The 21,982-nt window shown below is 40.8% G+C and overlaps 1 protein-coding gene across 2 annotated transcripts in view; it reads right to left on the reverse strand.

The window, feature by feature from the left end:
• Positions 1-14,914: 14,914 nt before the first annotated feature.
• The window catches only part of rgs12b (regulator of G protein signaling 12b), a 46,229-nt gene continuing 39,161 nt past the window's right edge, over positions 14,915-21,982 (reverse strand). The window contains exons 13-18 of one of the 2 annotated variants that reach the window (XM_069665383.1): positions 18,690-18,763; positions 18,469-18,595; positions 18,282-18,378; positions 18,121-18,188; positions 17,139-17,310; positions 14,915-16,781 (exon numbers count right to left, since the gene is read on the reverse strand). In XM_069665383.1, the coding sequence (XP_069521484.1) occupies positions 16,174-16,781; positions 17,139-17,310; positions 18,121-18,188; positions 18,282-18,378; positions 18,469-18,595; positions 18,690-18,763 (1,146 nt within the window). In that variant the 3' untranslated portion in view covers positions 14,915-16,173. The remainder of the gene's footprint in view (positions 16,782-17,138; positions 17,311-18,120; positions 18,189-18,281; positions 18,379-18,468; positions 18,596-18,689; positions 18,764-21,982) is intronic. The other variant, XM_069665384.1, reaches the window with a different exon arrangement.

The following is a 21,982-nucleotide window of genomic DNA, read 5'->3' on the forward strand; positions in this document are numbered from 1 at the left end:
CTGAAACAATCAATCATTATGTGAATAATTTCTTAACAGCATACTTACTTGTGATCGTAAATATCCATGCCAACTTTTGCTCTCTGCATCTCCAGTGTGCATGTGGGCAAGATGAAGCAAACTTTTCTTTACTTTGAGCTAAAAATTATCGCGTCTTCTGTTTGGTACACTAAACACACACAGCCCAGCCTTTGAATCAGCCAGTCCAGCAAAGTTGAAACACTTCATATTTGCTGCAAAGGCAGTTGCTTGATTTGTGGTTTGTTCAAGTGCACTTCACTATATTTGTTTAATAAACACACTTAAGAAACAGTCTTAAACAGCTGTATGCGATTTCCCCTTATAAAAACATAGGTCTTTAAAATGGAAATGCTGGTCCCTCCTGACTGTTACTCAGGGATCAATTCTACAACTGCTCATAAGAGGCTTTTACATTATATTGTAGCTGAATCCCTGTTTGATCCCCCTGTGTTGAGGTGAAGTTAACAATAAGAAATCTTTTTGCTATTAGCGTCATTTAAAAGGACTGAGGAGGCATATAAATATGTTACTACCGGTATGCACTGAACTTTTAACCCAGGTACTCGGGTAGGATTAACTTTGGTATTTTGACTAACTAAATGTGGTCGATAAGAAGAGAAGAAAATGAAATCTCAACGAAATATAAAGGATAAGGCGAATTATATTCTACATTTGTCTCATTATCTTATAGACAGATTCTCAGTACTTTCTGGCTTCCCCAGACTGTCTTTGACACTCAGCCCCAAGCTCATCACTACTGAGTATGTGAGTCTTTAAAAACTAACCAATGTTTTCTTGAAATTTTTGGGGCTATAATAATTTTATTTTTTCGAGTATAGGGTCAACTCTTTAAGCCTATACTCAAGTGAATATTTATGGCAGCAGGGAGGGAACTAACACTGTTTTGTGTTATTTAATAGTTCCTGGACTCTAAGGCATTATATCGTTCAGGCATCGGTTACATAAACAATAATTGTTACAAGGATCACTTGGTTGTGGTCTTTTCGTGGGGTTTATTTTAAGAAAAAATAAACTTTATGTCCAGCCGTGTTATTAATAGAATGTATAAATAAATATAAATATGGGCATACCTGTTCCACAGTCCACAACACAACTTGTTCCACAAACCACAGAACAGCCTGATCCACATACCACAGCACTTAGAACCTAAAATAATTCGTAGTGATGTTTGATACATGTCAAGGAGTTTATCCTTTGATAATACATTTTACCTATGCAGTTAAACCCTTTATTTTCATATACACTTTAACTTTGTCCTCATCGTTCTGCTCCTCTTCTCCTCTCCAACATCAGTCAACTATCTCCAGCTGATAAGCATGACTCCCTTCCTCTCTGAAACTGTGAATAAGGTGGTAAATGGACTGTACTTATATAACGCTTTTCTAGTCTTTGCGACCACTCAAAGCTGCTTTTACACTACTTATCACATTCACCCATTCACACACTGATGGCAGAGGCCACTACGTAAAGTGCCCAACTGTCAATCAGATATTACATTCATACCCGTTGGCTATGCCACCGGGAGCAATTTAGGGTTCAGTGTCTTGCCCAAGGACACTTCGACATGTAGCCACTCTCTCCACTTTCCCAGCCAACACCACAGTTAGGGGACTCCTCCAGTGACCCGAAGTTTTGAGTCGCACCACAGTTGTGGATAGTTGTAATAGTTAATGTAATACATTAAGAATTAAACCAGAACTAAGTCCTGTTCAGGAGGACTCTGTTTTTTACATGTTTTGACATTCATTGTTATTGTACATTATCTTTGAAAAGGATACGTGAAATAAAAAAAAAAGAATCAACCAAAGTATCACAATAGCATACTATTTAGTAAAACAAAAACACATTTCACTGAACTGGCATGTAAGCACATCACAGCCTGTGAGAAAAAGGACTGAAAATGACAAGAGATAGCATAACTGAGATTTATTGGCACGGTCAGAGCGATGAGATAGCAAATAACAGTGCACTTACTCAGTTTGATCAGTAGCATTTCTCTGTCATGAATCCGTAGCAGCACTGAACCTGTAGGACTGAGTAATCATTAATATGCTATTTATGTCGTAGTCAGTTTCCCAGTCACGTTTGTGTTTTCTTAGTCCCTATTGTGCTATTCTCCACCAGATGTCATAGGACTTTTGCTCCTTTCCCCATCTACACACTTTTTTGAGCTTCTTATGTATGTAGGTATGTTATTTGTCTTATGTATGTAGGTATGTTATGTGTCCATTCTATATGTAAAATTGTTTGTGAGCACGTCTGTGTGCTGTCCTGTGGGCTGTCTTGTGAGGTGTCCTGTAATTGTAAAATTAGTGGTATGTGTTTTTTTTAAGAACCTGCCTTAGGACTACAGATGACATTAACCTATTGTGCTAATTCCGGCATTTTCTTTTTAATCATATTGCTGATAGGTTGATTAATGTGGACTGTCCTCATTAAATAAATAATAAAATTAAATGAATAAATTAAATTAAATTATCCGTGCTGAACTTGCCATATGTTACCCGCCTACCTGCCTAATTTTCCTCCTCAGCTTCACTCTACATATATATAACCAATTTCTGTTTTTGTTTGCCAGTTCATCCTCATTGCCATTTGCTTCGGTGCTGTACTGACACGGACCTAATTGATGGCGGAGAGAAACTGCACCACAAAAAGAACAAAACAAACAACCTGGAACCTGAGGATCATAAGACTTGTGTTTTGTCTTTGAAAATGTCGTCACTTGAACCCGGACCTGTCTTAATCAGTAGTACAAAGCGAGATTAATGGGTAAGCAAAGTATTTTCAGCCTTAAACCAGAGTATTTAGAGGCGGGCTCCTTTTAAACATGGCTAGATCACAAAAAAAACATAAGTTGCTCACTAAAATGGTCAGGAGGAAGTCTGTTCAGAGATTCTGATTTAATTTGGCTGTACTGCACTGCACTTTACTATTTATTTTCCTTAAAATTATATTTGCTTTAGGTAAAATGTATTTGTGTTATTACCTGAAGCAAGTCAGAAAACTGTTTGCTTTGCACTTCTGTGCAATAAAAAAACAGGAGAAGCATTAAGTGGTAAAATGAATCTATTAATTTACTCCAGGGTAACACAACAATTAATGCAAGGGTGATTTAACCAATCCCTCTGCATTCTGCGCGACATTGCAATTTTATACATCACAGCAACTTTTAAGCAAATTTGACCAACCACCCAATTCCCTAGTGTGTGTCATCACGTACGTCACCAAGCTGAATTTTTTGATATTTAAAATATTCACTCACTGAGGATGGCAATGTCATACAAAGGGTATTGTTTACTGTATATTTAATATCTGTGGATACAAGAGACATGCTTTTTAGCCGTGAAGCAGACAGCTGTGAAGTTCCAATGAGGGCTCCAATGTGATTGTCTCTCCTTCAAGAGCTTCCTAATTAGGCTACGAACTCCAGTTTCTTCTTGGAGACTCGATGAATTCATGATAATTAATCCTATACTTGATTATTTATTTTTATATGTTGAAAACAACATATGTGGTTGTCAACTTAGACTAAAGTGATGCTTTGGGTTGAATCTTTCAGCCAATCATAGTTTAGTTTATTTGAAGTGGGGTTGTATGAGATACTTTTCAATGGTAAGTGTACTACATACAGTGGATGCCGGTCGGCACTGACCCGGTGTTTAGAAACTGTCTGGAGTGCCAGCATGGAAGCTAGGCTATATGCCGCTGCAGATCAGGTCAATTTCACATGTCATTTATCCACTTATATGGATTTCCCACCTAAAAGTCAATAGTGGTTTCAATGGTACGCTATATTTGAATATTTACCGCGTTTCACTTTTCAGTAAGAAGCCTCTTTATTTGGTACTATTTGTGTGGACCATAACACATACGTGCCTTTAACACGGCAATGTGAACGCACAGTGCAAATGAGCATTGTAGTTTCAGCCAGTTTGATCATTTGCTGGCAATTGCTCATTTTTGTGCAGAAAGTATAATGGTTTGTCCAGACCCTTTTGTGTAAGTGCACACTGCCTAAAGAACAAACCTCTTATCTCTGACTGGGGCTTTGAGTTTTGTCAAGCCGCTAACGCAAAGAGAGCTAGGGTATGACAAACATGCTCTGTAGTACACCCCTCTGGTTTAAGTCCCTTTCTAATGCACAATGAAGTCATTGTAATGTACCAGTATTCCTGTTACTGTTTGCGTTGGGTTCTACCCTGCTGCCAGCACTCCTAACCTTGACAGAAAGAACTGGACAGCCATGAACCCCTCAGATGTGATGTTTTCTGTGAGATAAGGGGGTAAGTAGGGTGACTTATAGCCTGGTCTCCATAATGGCTGAAGATATGTTTCCAATAGTGATGATTCGATGAAAGCCCTGTCACTGGCCTGCCTGGAAGTGTCTTCTGAGCCTTTTAAGAGGTTAGACTGTATTTAAACCACTGACTCTCCGCATGCTCAACATTGACAAAACAAACAATTATTTGAAATTTGATGCTCTGCAGACCTGCTATTTGTACTCAAATGCAATTATATCTATCTGCGCACACACACACACACACACAGGTGCCCTGACTTTGTTACAGTCCATTACCCATAGGCTTTGCTACTGTGAAAGGAGGAGACAGGCAGGTATTGATTCACAACTGCAAGTCCTGGCAAATACAGAGTGAGAGAGAGAAGAGTAAGAGAGTGCACATCTCATTCTGTCACTTTCCCTCCATGCTCGATCTCTCATCTTTTCATACACACACACACACACGCAAGTTATGTGAGGAAATGTTCTCGGTCAGGTGCAGTAACAGCCTGGAGTCTCCTGGTCATTTTATACTACCGGGTATTCTGCTGAAAACACGGACATATTTTGGGTTATTCTAGGTGTCATTTTAACCTATTGATTAATGGCAGCTGTCTCTTATTACTTTTAGCCTTTATGCTAAGCTACATCGGTCACCTGCTGGCTGTAGCTTCATTTAGTGAACAAATATGACAATGGCATTGAATTTCCCATTTAACTGTTGGCAAGTAAGCGTGATCATTATTGTTTTATTGTTTGTTTATTAAGAATCCCCATTAGCAGCACACCAATGTGAGTGCTAATCAATCATTATTTATTTAAGGCAATGTCACGTTAGCCTTATCTCCAACGTGATTGCTTTGTACTCTGAAAAAAGGATATTATGTCACAGCTCAGATTCCTTAGTACCAGTGAAGAATGAATGCATTTGAGGAGATAACTAAAAGTGTGAGCCATGACCTGCATTCTTTTTTCTGGCCCATTTCTTGCAATAAACAGCCTATGGGGTTGCATAAGGCAGTGGTTCTCAAGGCAGTGGGTATGTTTTTTACATTACATCACCTCTAACAGTGATAGAATTTTCCTAGGAATAGATTTTATTTAGTGCATTTGTGAGTCCCTGGGCAATATTTACAGAGCGCACAGTCCGACCCACTATTGCTAGTTACGTGGTGCACAATCTGGGCGCAAACCGAGGTGCAAGGTGCCAAGAGGTTGGTTTAGGTCCCTTGATTATTAATTGGTGTGTTTTGGGCATAACATGATCAATCAGAGTGTCAGCCCAAATTCCCTTAAATCTAGGTGCAAATAAACTGGGATCAGGCCAACAGTTCTTGGTACCACAGGTAGTTGTGTTTGAGGATTATAATAAATTTACCTCTCAGTTGCGTGTGTGTAAGTGTGTGTGTTTCTGCATGTATCAGAATGAGCGCGCATGATGGAGAGCTGGGTTAAAACCAAACCAAAGTAGTACCATGATGTGACAAGACGAGGAAACCAAAAGCTTGCCGTCTCACAGTCCTCTGCAAGCAATTGATTACTTTGGGGGGGTCGTAACTCTAAAAGGTTGAGAACCACTGGCATAAGGCTCTCTCTCTCTCTATATATATATATTGAGTTAGGTGTGTAAAAAATAATAAACATTATTAGTAAGACCTTGTGAGGAAATCCTCTTCAAAATCTTAATAAGACCATCATAAAAGATATAGTTGGTCGTCAGCTCTTTACCCTAGAGAGTTGGATGGAGACTTAAGCACCCTAGGAGATGATTTCTTTGTCCAGGTGAGTAAAAATATTCTGAAGCATTTGCCACGGTTTTCAACGTTATTTTAGAAGTATTTAACTGGCTGGGGAGGGAGAAGAGTTACGCCAGGGACACATCGGATGACGAAGCACTGCGAAGCGCTGCACAACGAAAATCGCGTGCGAGCCGGAGCACTTCCGTTCACACCAGACGCGCATTTCTCCGCGCTGGTAATAAGCGCCTCTGCTCCTCAGCTGTCGTTTACTCACATTTGGAGCTGTTTCTTCATCATGTTCTCTCTCTCTTGCTCTCTCTCTCTGTTTGCGTGTGTGTTTTGACACCCCGCCCGCACTCCCTATAGACAGTCCACTTTGTGTCTCTCTCTTTCTTGTGTGTGTGTGTGTGTGTGTGTGTGTCTGTGTGTGTGTCTATGTCTGTGTCTGTGTGTGTCTATGTCTGCGTGTCTGTGTCTGTGTGTATCTTCGTCTCTCTCGCACTCTGTTTAGATACTGACAAATATATAAAAGCACACAAATATAACATATACAATATATCGCATTTGTCAATCGCAGTGTTTTATTTTGAAAAATGATCGGATTCTCTCGTTGTTTCATGTGCGACTTCCTGCCAGGATTGACGCGATCGCTCGCGGCTCGCGCAAAAAATAGACCAGACGCCGAAACGATGGCTGTACTCACAAGATTGTCTGATAGGGCTGTATAGGGCTAAATTGAAGGAAGCAATTGCAGCTGCTTTTAATTATGTACCACATCTGTTTACTACAGAAAACTCTTATGGTAATGTATGTCCCTCTCAGCTTGATCAGTTTGTTGATAGTACTGCAGGTTTGCTGAGAAGTACTCTAGACTCGATTGCCCCCTTAAAAAAGAAGATTATCAAACGACAGAGGCTAGCTCCATGGTATAACTCAGAAAATCGTAACCTGAAGCAAATGTCGCATAAATTTGAAAGAATGTGGCGATCCACCAAAACAGAAGAGTCTCGTTTACTCTGGCAAAATAGTCTTAATAAATACAGGAAGGCCCTACAGCATGCCTGGGGTGTCTACTACTCCTCTCTCACAGAAGAAAATAAAAACAATCCCAGGTACCTTTTCAGCACTGTAGCCAGGCTGACAGAGAGTCAGAGTTCCATTGAGCCATGAATTCCTATAGCCCTCAGCAGTGCTGATTTCATGAGCTTCTTTAATGACAAAGTCCTAAAGATTAGAGACAAAATTTGTAACCTCCTGCCGTTAACTGGTGCAGATGTATCTTTGGAAACTGCTCAAAAACCTGATGTTTACCTTGACTGTTTTTCTCCAATTGACCTTCCTGAGCTAAATTCTCTGATATCTTCGTCTAACCCATCAACCTGTCTTTTAGACCCGATTCCAACCAAGCTGCTTAAGGAAGTCTTTCCCTCAATTAGCACTTCTTTACTAGATATGATCAATATGTCTTTATTGAATGGCTATGTACCCCAGTCTTTTAAACTAGCTGTAATTAAGCCACTTCTTAAAAAGCCTACCCTTGATTCAGACACCTTAGCTAACTATAGACCTATATCTAACCTTGAGAAAGCAGTCGCTAATCAATTATGTGAAACACTCCATTAATTTTCATTGTTACGCAGATGATACTCAATTATACTTATCAATGAAGCCAGACGAAAGCAATCAGATAATCTAAACTAGAAGCATGCCTTAAGGACATAAAGATCTGGATGACTAGAAACTTTCTGCTACTTAATTCAGACAAAACTGAAGTTATTGTGCTCGGCCCCAAACACCTTAGAGATTCTTTCTCTAATGATATAGCTGCCCTAGATGGCATCAGCCTGGCATCCAGCACTACTGTTAGGAATCTGGGAGTTCTATTTGATCAGGATATGTCCTTCATCTCCCACATAAAACAAATATCAAGGACAGTTTTCTTTCATCTTCACAACATAGCAAAAATCAGACACATCTTGTCTCAAAATGATGCAGAAAAACTAGTCCATGCATTCGTTACTTTCAGGCTGGATTATTGTAACTCGTTACTATCAGGCTGCCCTAATAAGTCACTAAAAACTCTTCAGCTGGTACAAAAAAGTGCAGCACGTGTGCTAACAAGAACTAGGAAGAGAGATCACATCTCTCCTGTATTAGCCTCTCTCCACTGGCTTCCTGTAAAATCTAGAATAGAATTTAATATCCTTCTTCTTACTTACAAAGCTCTTAATGGTCAGGCACCATCATATCTTAAAGAGCTCATAGTGCCATATTACCCCTCTAGAACATTGCGCTCCCAGGATGCAGGCCTGCTTGTGGTACATAAAGTCTCTAAGAGTAGTGTGGGAAGTAGAGCCTTCAATTACCAGGCCCCCCTCCTCTGGAACAATCTACCAGTCAAGGTCCGGGAGGCAGACACCCTCTCTTCTTTTAAGAGTAGACTTAAAACCTTCCTCTTTGATAAAGCTTATAGTTAGGGCTGGCTCAGACTTGGACTAGCCCATAGTTATGCTGCTATAGGTTTAGACTGCCAGGGGGATCTGACACACCAAGCTCCTCTCTCTATCTATCTCTGTCTCTCTGTCTCTGTTTGTGTGTTTCTCTGTCTCTCTTTGTCTCTCCCTCTCTCTGTCTCTCTCCCTCTCTCTCTCTCTCTCTCTTTCTGTCACATTAACGCAGCTCATTAACTCTGTATCTTCTGGTCCCATTAACATTACTACCCATATATCTTCCCGGGAGTTCTTGTGCTCCCTTGTCTTGTAGGTTCCTGGGGATCGTTGCTACAGACCACCTGCTGCTGTGGAGCTGCTCAACTGCAACAACTACTAACATCAGTCTCCCCCATAGTATCATTATTGTTGCTGCTAATGCCAATAGTAGACCCGTTGACTACAACTGTTACAATTACGATTACCTCAGCCTTAATCATTACTCTGCTTCTCGCGCTAATTTATTTTTTGCTAATTTTCACACTAGTGTACCACTATTATTGGCATTGTCACCAAGTATGTATTACCTGTTGTTGTTGATGTAACAAGGACATATGTTGTTGTTGTAACAAGAACATATGTTGTTGTTGATGTAACAAGGACATATGTTGTTGCTGTAACAAGAACATATGTTGTTGTTTCTCTCTTTGACTGTCTCTATCCTGCATCTCCTTCTATCCCATTTTTCGGCCCATCCAGTCGAGGCAGATGGCTGTTCAACATGAGTCTGGTTCTGCTCGAGGTTTCTGCCTGTTAAAAGGAAGTTTTTCCTTGCCAATGTGCCGAATATTGCCAAGTGCTACTTATGGTGATTCATGTTTGGCCTCTCTTCAAATAACATAACAAAGAGTCGGTCTAGACCTGCTCTTTTTGTAAAGTGTCTCGAGATAACTGTGGTCATGATTTGGCGCTATACAAATAAAATTTGATTGATTGATTGATTGTGTTTCTGTATGTCCTGAAATGGACACAAAAAGGGACTTCCATGCATGGGTTTTTTAAATAAACTTTACTCAAAGTGTGCTACACACACAGTCTGTAAAAGGTTATTAATATTTACAACTCATCTTTTACTGACTGATAACAACTTGTCTTCCCTCAAATCGCTGCTGCAAATCAATTGCCCAATATATTTTCTGGGATGTTTGACTTTCTGAGCTGTTTCACCACCACCTACAAAGGTTTTTCTTTTGCAGTCGGGCTGCTTCTTTATACTTATGTGTACTGAATTTAATAGATGATAATAATAATAAAAACGTAAAAGAAAGTATCGATGCAATTTGAGTTTTACAAATAATAAGCAAAGCATTGCAGTCATGATGTAGCTCCATCAGCAAAGACTTGGAACAGGCAGGGGTTAGGGTGCAGTACATAAACACAACATGATGCTAATTAGTTTATATACTTTTGTTTGTTTCCTGTTTACAGGGCCAGGACTGTGTAAAACACTGGACAAAACATTTTAGGAGATATTCATTGATATGTGATATGTTTAAGAGGCAGAAGTGCTGTTTGTTGAGTTGGAGAAAGCGTTACTAAGTGCTGTCTAAAAGATTGTCATGGCTGAAGATCCTCTCTCCCTCTTCGTCTTTGTCTTCTCTTACTCCTCTCTCCTTCTTCCTGCAACAACTACGGTCTCTACGGCGTGATTTCAGCGCAAGACTGTTCCGTGAGCGAGACTTGGTTACAGACAGCAACAGAGAGCATAAGGTAAAGTAGCATGGCTGCCACAGTGTTGTCAGACACTTATTATAACGTTCTGAGCCTGTCAGTAGCAAAAACAAACGCTTTTAATGGCTGTATATTGGCGTATGCCCCGTTTAGTTACGCTGTATCTCATTCTGCGGCTGCCGGCCAGTGCTCCCTCCCTGGATACTGGATCGATTTCAATAATTGTTGGCTCCACTAGTCACTTACACACAAACACATGGGAAAATAGGGTCTAGGTTGAAAAATCCCGAAGTCATCTTTTAAACTGTCTAACAAGAATTGCAAATGTAAAGGTACTTTACGAAAAAGTAGCTAAACCAAAAATGTATGTAGAGAAATGTTATAAAAATCTGCAAAATACAGTTTTTAAGTTAGTTAAAGTAGTCATTAAGCAGACTAGTTGCTTTTAAAGGTTTATATTGTTATACACTATGTTATTAAACTTCATTATTGAGGCATTAATATGGAACAGTTGCAGCTGCACCAGTTAGATCTTAATTTAACTTATTTATTTAACATTTTTTTAAGCATGCATTATTTTATTCAACACAATTGTGTTTTTTTGACAATTTTTGGTCTGAAGACAGAAATGATGGCTGTGGAAATAAGGCTGTGAAATGCAGTGGAGTAACTGTACAATTTAGCATAAAGTGGGAAAACTAAAGTTAAGTACACCACTGTTAAAAATTTAAAGTACAGGACATGAGTAAATATACTTAGTTAGCTCCCAGCACTGCGTAGTAAATACTGAGAATGACTACGTGTGGGTTTAGACAGCGAATAAGATAATAATGCCAGCCTGCTCACTGTCTTATAGCAGTACTTGATGGACTCTGGGAGAACCTGCACAGTTGTTGACACTGGTCCCTTAATATGAAGATGAAACCTAGACAATGTTTCAGCAGCTACAGAAGTTGTCAGTGTGTTAGTCACCATCAGGCTACTCAAACAAAGGTTGCCTTCAATTTACTCCGGTCTATCTGCCCTTTGCCATCACTCTGCTCCAACTGTCTCTTGGTCCTGACCATGGATGGCATGTCTGAGGTCTGGTACACTGCTGACCTCATCCTGCTGCCATAGCAGCGCAGCTCTAAGGCCACACCCTCCCATTTCCTGTCCAGCTCTGAACCATGGGAGCCTCTGAGGTCCCGGGATCCTCTGCGGGTTTGCCTGCTTTCTTCTGGTTCAAAAACGGCCCCAATTTTGTCCAAATCCAAGGCTCGTTTTGGGGTTGGGTGTTTGGAACTGGATGATGATGACTTGGATTTACGACGTGAGCGAAGAGGAGGACGTGGTGGAGGGGGAAGAGGAGAAGGAGAGGGAGGGGTGGGCTTGGAAGAGATGTTTCCTCTGCTGCCTGTTTTCAAACCTTCTCCTCCTCTCTCCCTCCTTCTCCATCTGTCTCTGTCTTTTCCTGAGGGAGAAACGGCTGCTTTAAAAAGAGAGATGACAAAAGACAGCCAGACAAGACAAAAGAAATGACACTCACCAGCACTGCAAACCATCCACATGCCAGGATCAATCACAGAAAACACTAAATGAGACCACAGTGTTGTGCTTTGCACCACAGTCTGTGGTGCAGTGAGAAATGGAAACACAGACACACACAAACACACACACACACACACACACACACTGCTGTTCTAAACTACAAGATATCTTTATCTCTTGATATGTAATGAGGGTGAGATATTAAGAAGGTTATTCGCATTCTGTCAAATTGAGTAAATTATCACACTCTGACAGCCATGACCAGCACATAGCCAACTGTTCCAACACCATGGATACAGTTAGACGCACATGCATGCTTGCTTGCACTCTCGCTCACACGCAGCATGCTGGGTGGCAGCAGAAAACTAAGTGAATGTGACAGATATTCCCATGCTGGCTCATGGCTATAAGAAAAAAAGGGTCAGATGGTGCTCAGTGTGAAAGTGTGTGTCTGAAACTGTGCCTCTATCATAATACAGACTGCTGCCATCTACTGGTTGAGAGAGAGGAGGGACCCAGTTTTCTTACTTTTCGCTGAGAGCTAATTTTCCTTCTGTTTGCTCACATAGCTGTTTTTTGTTTTGTTTTGTTTTTTTAATTAAAATACTTTCACCTGAAACCTGTTGTTTTATCTGCTATTTTCTCAGTCAAAGTTATTTTATTCTTTTTTTAGGTCTTTATCTGTATTGAGTGGGCAAACAGGCTGCTCGGTGGTGCAGTGGTTAGTGCTGTTGCCTCACAGCTAGAAGGTTCCTTCAAACCCCGGTTCTGACAAAGTGGGCCTTCCTGTGTTTTGCATGTTCGCCCATGCATTCATGGGTTCCCTCCGGCTACTCCGGTTTCCTCCCACAGTCCAAAGACATGCTTGTTAGGTTCATTGGTGACTGTAAATTGCCCGTAGGTGTGAATGTGAACATGAAAGGTTGTCTGTCTCTGTGTCATCCCTGTGATTGACTGGCGACCAGTCCAGGGTGTACCCTGGATCCAGCCCCCCCAGCCCAATATTATTCAACTCGACAGTAAATTACTCAACTGCAAGTAACTGCTTACAAGAGTATTCCTCTGTTGATGAATGGATGTCATAATTAGCCATATAAGAGAAGAGGAAAAAAGAAAACCCTTGACACTCTAGGTGTTTAAAATTATTGCCAGATTACAACACTCCTGCAGTTGCTCTTTATTGATCTCCCTTACTCCTCTATTTGTACATGTGACACAATTGCGTTAGCACAGACATTGACATAATGCACAGCAGTTTAAATGTTTTAATTATTTCAAATGAACATGGAATTATTAAAATAATGTTAAATGTTACTAAATCACCTATAAGTAAATTAAGTTCATGTCAGTTAATAAGTTCAATACTAAATTCAGTATAAATGGTTCCCTCAGTGAGTCTTAGCAAAGAAAATGTTTTCCTTCCCTCGCTTTCTCTCCCTTTTCCTCTATATGTCCAGCATTTTAATGCTTTCTCTCACCAGCAGATGGGGTCATTTGAGATGAAAAGCTAAATTGTGCTAATGCACTAATTATTTTTTTGAAATGAGTCAAAGGCCCCAGCAAGAGCCAGTAAATTGAAACATTGGGCCAAGACTGTGTAACAGATTCTGTAAACAAGGTTTTCCCATACAATTACTGCAACAATGATAACGCCCAAATATTGGCTCATCATATGGAAAACAAAGCACTTCCTTAATATTTAAATAATAATTTTCAACCGCAAATTAAGCTCTTTTTTAAATTTAAGCAGAAAGTTGAATATGAGACACTTGATTATCAGCTGTCCTCACAGATAAAGATTTTTTTCCCCTTCCTTATCTATTTTTCACTGCCATTTAGTTTTCTTGTGAACAATTAAAAGATCCCACAGACTCATTCATCACAGCAAACTGTGGAACATATATAAATATTTTATCTCACTATCTGTCTCAGCAGAGATTTGTTTTACACTTAAATAAATTTTTGGGTGCTGCTGTCACATGTGAGTCCCAGAGGAAACAGAAACACAACAAAAAACTGTGGAGATTCAGTCAAATGAAAACAGCTACAGAATAACACAATCATGTGATGGAAAAGCTACACACAGATGTAGATCTTCTGTTTCTTCATGAGCGCAACGATGTGTGTGTGAAGGGGATATGAATATATGTGTGTTTGTGTGCGTGCATGTGTGTGCGCGTGAGAGGAAGAGTAGGAAACAGAACCTAGTTTTGTTTGTTGGCTACGAAAGGGCCATGCATGACAAAGCTTGCCTAACAAGGCATTGAGCAGGGAACCCATGCATAGCTGATAGCCCAGTTCCCCCCAAAAGCCTTTGTACCCTGAAACAAAAGTCCTGTCCTGCAGAAAACACAAACACACATAGAGAGAGAAGGAGAGGCAACAGAGAGAAGACAGGAATATCAAGTAAGATAAACAGGAAAGAGGCTTTAAAAAAAGATTCCAACTAGCTGTTGACAAATAAGGAAATCTGATTAAGATGATCGATTAATAACTTTAGTTTATGCCAATTTTAGTGGAAGAATTATTTAGATCCTTAACCTAAATAGCTGAAATACAATTATAAAATAATTATAATAATAATGATAATAATAATAATAATAATACTTTAAATATTAAGTTTTAAAAGTAAAAGAGCACATTATGCAGCAGAAACATTATGTTAAAGGATAATATTATAATTTAGTTTTAGTGTGATTTGAAGCACTGTTGTGCAATTGTATCTGTAACACTTCATTAGATTGTATAAAACAATTTCTTTTTTTGTAAGATCTGTAACTAGAGTGACTAAAAACTATCGCTGTCTAATAAATTAGTTGAGTAAAATGTACATATTTCCCTGAACTGTAGTGGAAGAACAGTATAAACTATAGCAGAAATATGAAATACTGATGTACAGTTATTCCAATGACGATATTTGGTTTGAAATATGGATATGAAGATAATTATAAATACTTTCACCTTTGATAAAAACACAAGTTGTAAACACAGAAACAAAATCAGCAGAGGAGCTGAGAACAGTTAGAAACACACACTCATGACAAATGAAGTGAGGAGAAACAGATGATACAGACATTATTGAAAGTCTAAGAAAAGAAATGAGGCCACTCACATGAGGCTCTACAGAGAGAGTTCAACTTTTAAACATTTATTTGATCTATTTACAGACAGAAAAGTCAACTGAACAGAACAGATGAGAATTGATTCCTATTATGACACAACTGAAGAAAACAGTATGTCTGCATTGCATTTGAACAATTACTGCAGCACTGCGTTTCACAAAGATGACTATATACAAATTAATACTTTTAACTGACGGATCTTAAAAGTGAAAAGGAGGTTGGGATAAATTACAGGATAAACTAAGAGTAAAAGCTTTAAAGAGTGAAACCATTTGACTTGTTAGTCTAAAACTTCCAGCTAAAATCCGAAGAAAAGACAGTTTGAAACACTGCTGATTTGTGAGACTGTTGATGGGGAGGAAAAAACAGATGCTGCTTTGCAAGTGCAAAGAAGAAAACTGCTCAGTGCAGAGGTTTCGGAATCATTTGGTCCGAGAGTTGGTTACATGTACACTCTCTCACCATAATCTGTCATCATGACACGAGAAATGCCTGAGGGGAGGGGAGAGAATAGTGTTGGAAACACAGAATATACTGTGCTCGAGTCGATAAACAGCTGAGCAAATGTGTGTGTCTAGCTGAGCATACGTTCAGCATGCTGAAATGCAGTGTGATAAAAAGCATGTAATGAGTTTTGAAATAATGCATTACTTGGTCAACCAATAGTGGATTTAGGGCTTTAGTGATTACTAGAAAATTGTTCACCTGTCCTACAGCAGCTTAATAAAGAAACTGGAATATGAACAGTTGAAATAACAATAAAGCAGGGAGGAAATTATTCTTCAAAATGTGACTAATCAAATAAGTTTGTAATATTAATTGTGTTTGTAATTTGCTAAAGTGCATTTTTAGATTCTGTACACTGGGGGTGAGGAGGTGGTGACACGCGTCATATTTATCTTGTGCTCATCCTCAAGCTTAAGTCACCTGAAGGAAATCCACAGCAAATCGTTCAAAGGTTCACACAGATACACACCATGCAAGAAAACACAAAGGACAAGACCTGTCCCTGCATAATGCATCAATCTTTCCTCTCTTCATGTGCCTGACTTATTTTTTCTTAAGGGTGTTGTTGACTTACAGTAGTGCAATTATCTCTCTATCAAATAATGAATAATCCAGCTAAGTTTCAGACATTTCCCACTGTATCTACACTAATCTGATTTAAATGTTTCATCATTTTACTTAGATAGCTGAAAATGGTTTATACAGTTAAGGGAGGAGAGCTGGATGCATTCTGGGCCGCAAACTAACAAGGAACTCTGGGCTGACTTGACTGGGTCAAAAGTTTCAAGATTTCACACGGGGGAAGTACCTGAGCTAGGCTGACCATCCTGCGCTTCTTGTTGGGGTCGAGGGTGGGGGTTGCACTGTAGGGCTGAGGGAGTGACGTAGTTGAGGCTGAGGCAGTTAATGTCCCCCTCTCCAACAAGAGTTAGATCAGACAGGGCATCCTCCTCCAGCATCTGGACTGATTCCCCCCTGACAGGGTCCTGGAGGAGACCACACTGGACTCCCTGGGACGGATGGATGGGGGAGATAGTGCCAGGAAATGGAGGAGGTGGCCTGGTTTTCCTCCCCCCTCCACTCTCAGTGCCGAGCGCAGAGTCCAAGCTCTGGGACTGATGGCTTGCAGTGAGCAACTGGGTGCTGCCTCCTCCTCCCCTGCCATTGGTGTTTGCCTTGTTGCCCCAGCGACCGCTACTAGGGAAGCTGCCATTGTTGGGGTTGCGGGAATATGGGGTGGAGCAACTGGGCTCGGAGTCATAGGGAGGAGGGCCAGCCTGGTTGGTTGTCACTGGCGACAGGCGCAGAAAGTCTGGGAGCTGCAGGTCACTTTTGTTTAGCAGGCCTCGCTGGTCGTCTGCTCGGTTGCTCTGAGCTTTGGATATGAGGTTGAAGAACTCTGCAGAAACACACGCAAAAACAACAAACAGAACATGTGTAGAGACACACACAAGCACACACAAAGGTGTTTGCATGTGTCCACACAACACACACAAGCAAACTCATGAATAATCACACGAAAGAACATTTTATAACAGTCAAACACATTCTTTGTAGTCAGAAAACATGCAGAAGAGGGTGTGTATTAATTAGTAAAACAAGTCAAAGCTACATTCAGTGTGAGCAGCTACATGTAGCTAGCTAGCTTTGAAAGCATTGGATGCTGCTGCAAAACAGCAGACAGGCAAAGGGTTAGTGTGATCACAGCAACAAAGATACAGAAACAAAAGAGAGAGGCAGGTCGTATAGTTGTTACCTTCAGCTTCGTCTATATTAATCTTTTTCTGCTTTCTTTTCTCCGGAGCCTTATGGAGAGAGACAGAGTGGCTGGGTAAGGGCTGGCTGCTTGTGTCAGGGTTGGGCCCAGCCTTGTCAATTTCCCCATGGGGGCGGGCTGAACTGGCTTTCCCTGACGGCCTGTCCTCACCCTGAGGGCCACAAGGAGAACGAGCGGGGCATTAGAGCCCTGGTGAGTCTTCATGGTGTGAGTATGGGCAAAAGTAATGACAACACATGGAGACTAGTGCTACTGACTATGAGGAGGGTCACACATTGTAAAATGGGAATAACCAAGACGTCCAACACTGTATATACTAGGCACTGCCAACATGTACAGTAACAGTTAAACACACCACAACACCAGAGGGACCAACTTTCCTACTAATTAAAGCCACACTTTTGCCCTTGAAGTGGGAATTCAGTAACAGATGGACTTCAATCAGGTTAAACACCACTAAATCAGGAAAACCCGGACAGCGATCTACAGTGCTCCTGCCACCGCCAACTAAGTCCCTTCCAGGTGCACAGGGAGTTTTTGAAGTTCAAAGATCCAGCAAATGCCTTGTGAGGCTGGGGTACTATCCTCTGGCCAATGTGTTTGTTACAGAAGAAAGAGAACCAGCAAACCGGAGTGAAAAGATGATGAAGCATTTGGCCACAGGCAGACCATAATAACGAAACATCAAGAACCTTAAGTGTTTGTTGAGGCTTTTAGCCCCACATGAACAGTGCACATAAAGACAGTCACAAACAGCCAGGATGCTGCCAGAGACACACATCATATACCTGCGTAGATTTTTTGCACATTTTTTACACGTTGCAAACAGACATGGGAGATTGAAGATAGGGAGGGACACTTAGTAGCGTGACATCATCAACAGGAAGTGGGGACATTCAGTGTGTTATGGAACATTCCAGTGCAAGACAAAAATGAGAAAAGAAGTTGGAGGAGATCTTACTGTTGTTGATTGGTTTCTGCTTGTTGAGGCAGGGACGTGGCTCTTAGAGGGAGTTACTTTCTGTTTGTCTACATAAAGGAGAGGGAGCACATGTAGAGATACATAAAAAAAAATACGCAAAAATGACAATATTTGAAATACAGCCTTTGTGTGTTCCCTACCTTTTCCAGGAGTGTGTTCTGCGATATCTAATACTACTCGCAGCCCATCTAGGTTGGATATAGGAAGACCTAGATCTAATGGTTCCATCTCCCCACTCTGCATCACACAGAAACACAATATAAGTTTGACATTATCACATGTAGTGCCGGTTTGTCTACAGGCAGACACAATTACAATGCTGCTTACAATGCGTGCCACCAAGTCAGAGAGGTGCAGGCCATACTTGGCCACCACAGGCCTGAGGACCTCAGTCACTGGCTTGGTAGGCTTTGCTTTCAGACCCACCGAACGGTTAATGGGAACCAAGTCGAGTCTGGAAAAGGAGAAAGAGGGTAGTTTGACCAGCATTTTCTCTTAGTTTTAGTCCTAGTATTGGTTTCAAAACTGAATATTGCATATAGCTATACCTGAAGAGAGTGCGTTTTTCTAGTCGGAGGTCCCGAGAGCACAATGTCATACAGTCTTGGTCCAGAACAAGAGGCTGAGAGCAAAATAAGAGAGACACACAAAAAAAGACAGTAATCATCATTATAGTTGACTTGCTTGTTGCCCAACTCTAAAGTGTAATTACTGACTGTTAAAAAAACCTATAAATAAAGCTGCAACAACTACTGCTCATTGATCCCCTGACAGATATGAAATGTATCTTATTGCGTAGTTGTAATCATCATTTATAAAACGGCATTTATTTTTGAGCAGCCAGCAGAACTCCAAGATGCTGAAAGTCAAACTTGTTTAACATATTATATTTGTGAATTTTATTTTAAGAATGTTAAGGCATAACATCAAACTATTGCCTGTTTGAGCGTCAAGACTTGACCAAAAAAATGTTTTCTGTTGATTCATCATTGCAACAGAACTCAGCGGCTGGTAATCCTGCACAAATGAGACAAGAAGTGTATTTTTCAAACAAAGCTTACACAAAGGGTTAATGCCCCCTACATTGTGCTGCAAAGCAAATATTGTTTTGGTGTTCCGGTGCTCTTTTTTTTTTTTTTGGCATGTTGCCTTTATTGTATAGGACAGCTGAAGAGAGACAGGAAATGTGGCGAGTAGAGAGTAGGGGAAGACATGCACCAAATCGGCAGATCGGCAGACCAGTAATCGAACCTGTGATCAGTGCGTCGAGGACTGTAGCCTCTAGACATTGGGCGTCTGCTCTACCAAATGAGCCAAACCAGCGCCCCGTATTCCAGTGCTCTTTGTATAATTTTTCAAATCAGTCAATATACATACAATTAAAATTGCTCCCTTTTTCTGCAAATGATTTTCATTGCCAAAAATTTCCAGTTCACAGACAGCAGTGCTAACAGCCACACAGGGTTAAAGTGGACCGCAATCCCTGGGGCACGAGTCCCTCTGATGTGTCTTGTCAGGGAGCGTATTGCGTCAGGTGAGCGTATTGCGTCATTGCGTCATTTCCTGTTTTCTCGCTGCTACTGTGTTGTTCTGTGCTGTTTGTAGCTGCTGCTAGAGCTCAAGCTAAATCGATTAATCTGCTGTAGTTATCATCACTGTGGTTATTCAGCTGCTGTGTACTTTAACAGACACTAGTTTTCATCAAGCACTCTCGTTGTTGCATTAGCGTCATATCTGCTAAACCCTTAACTTTATACTCGCTTAGCCGTTAGCTTAGCAGCTAGCTTAATCAATTGAAATGTCTTCTCCTTCTCCCTCCTGCTCTCCTGATCTGCCCTGTTCGGTGTGTCAGATGTTTAGCTCTACCTCGACCTCCTTTACGGATAAGGGTACTTGTATGAAATGTAGTATTTTTGGAGCTATGGAGGCGAGGATCACGGAATTAGAGACGCGGCTCCGCACCTTGGAAAACCAAGCATCGCTAGCTGCTGTAATCAGCAGCAAGCCCCCAGGGCCAGTAGCCGGTGCGGGCCGACCTAGCGTACCTTCTCCCCCGGCAACTCCCGAGCAGCCGGGATGCAGTGGCTGGGTTACTCTCAGAGGGAAGCATAGCCGCAAGACGAAGCACACGGTTCACCACCAACCACTTCACGTTTCGAACAAGTTTTCCCCACTCAGCGACACACCCGCTGAGAAACCAACTCTGGTTATTGGCAGCTCCATAGTCAGAAACGTGAAGTTAGCGAAGCCAGCGGCCATAGTGAAATGTATTCCTGGGGCCAGAGCGGGCGACATCGAGTCAAATTTAAAACTGCTGACAAAGGATAATCGTAAATTTGATAAGATTGTAATTCATGTCGGCGTTAATGACTCCCGGTTACGTCAATCGGAAGTCACTAAAATTAATGTTGAGTCGGTGTGTGCATTTGCAAAGACAATGTCGGACTCCGTAGTTTTCTCTGGACCCCTGCCCAATCTGACGAGTGATGACATGTATAGCCGCATGTCATCATTCAACCGCTGGCTGTCGAGGTGGTGCCCAGCAAACGATGTGGGCTTCATAGATAACTGGCAGACATTCTGGGGAAAGCCTGGTCTTATCGGAAGAGACGGCATTCATCCCACTTTGGATGGTGCAGCTCTTTTGTCTCGTAATATGGCTAAGTTTGTTAGTCGTAAAACCTGACAAACCAGAGTTGAGACCTGTAGTCCTACACACTCCTCTGAGCTTCCCTGTGAGCAGTTTCCCAGCCACAATGTTAATGTTATAGAGACTGTGTCTGCCCCCCAACCCAGGCCTTTTATTACAGTTAATTCAAACTCAAATAAAAAAGGAGTAAATCAAAAAAATTTAATAAAAATTAAAACAACAACCAAAGTTATGCCAAAAAATATGAGAATTAAATGTGGTCTGTTAAATATCAGATCCCTGTCATCTAAAGCTCTATTAGTGAACGATCTGATATCAGATTATCATATTGATTTACTCTCTTTAACTGAGACTTGGCTGTGTCAGGAAGAATATGTCAGCTTAAATGAATCCACTCCTCCCAGTCATCTTAATACTCATACTCCTCGAGACACTGGTCGAGGTGGTGGAGTGGCAGCTATTTTCAGTTCTAGTCTTCTAATCAACCCTTGACCAAAACTTAGTTTCAGCTCTTTTGAAAGCCTTGTTCTGAGTTTTTCACACCCAGCTTGGAAAACTTTACAGCCTGTTTTATTTGTGATAGTATACCGCCCTCCTGGCGCATACTCTGATTTTCTAACTGAATTCTCAGAGTTTTTATCAGATTTAGTCCTGAGTTCAGATAAAATAATTATTGTAGGGGACTTCAATATTCATGTAGATGTTGATAATGATAGTCTTAGCATGGCATTTATGTCCCTTTTGGACTCTATTGGTTTCACTCAAAGTGTAAACCAGCCTACTCACCGCTTTAACCACACCCTCGACCTTGTTCTAGCTTATGGCCTTGAAACCGAAAACTTAATTGTCTTCCCACAAAATCCTCTTTTATCAGATCACTATTTAGTAACATTCGATGTCCTATTAACCGACTACTCTCCAGTTAACAAAAATGTACTCACAAGATGTTTGTCTGATAGGACTGTAGCTAAATTTAAGGAAACAATTCCAGCTGCTTTTAATTCTTTACCACATCTGTTTACTACAGAAAGCTCTTATGCTAATGTTAGTCCCTCTCAGCTTGATCAGTTTGTTGATAGTACTGCAGGTTTGCTGAGAAGTACTCTAGACTCGATTGCCCCCTTAAAAAAGAAGATTATTAAACGACAGAGGCTAGCTCCATGGTATGACTCAGAAACTCGTAACTTGAAG

Source organism: Semicossyphus pulcher, unplaced genomic scaffold, assembly GCF_022749685.1.
Source record: "Semicossyphus pulcher isolate SPU_LCO1_2020_fin unplaced genomic scaffold, fSemPul1.0.p SCAF_17, whole genome shotgun sequence".
Lineage (NCBI taxonomy): Eukaryota > Metazoa > Chordata > Actinopteri > Labriformes > Labridae > Semicossyphus > Semicossyphus pulcher.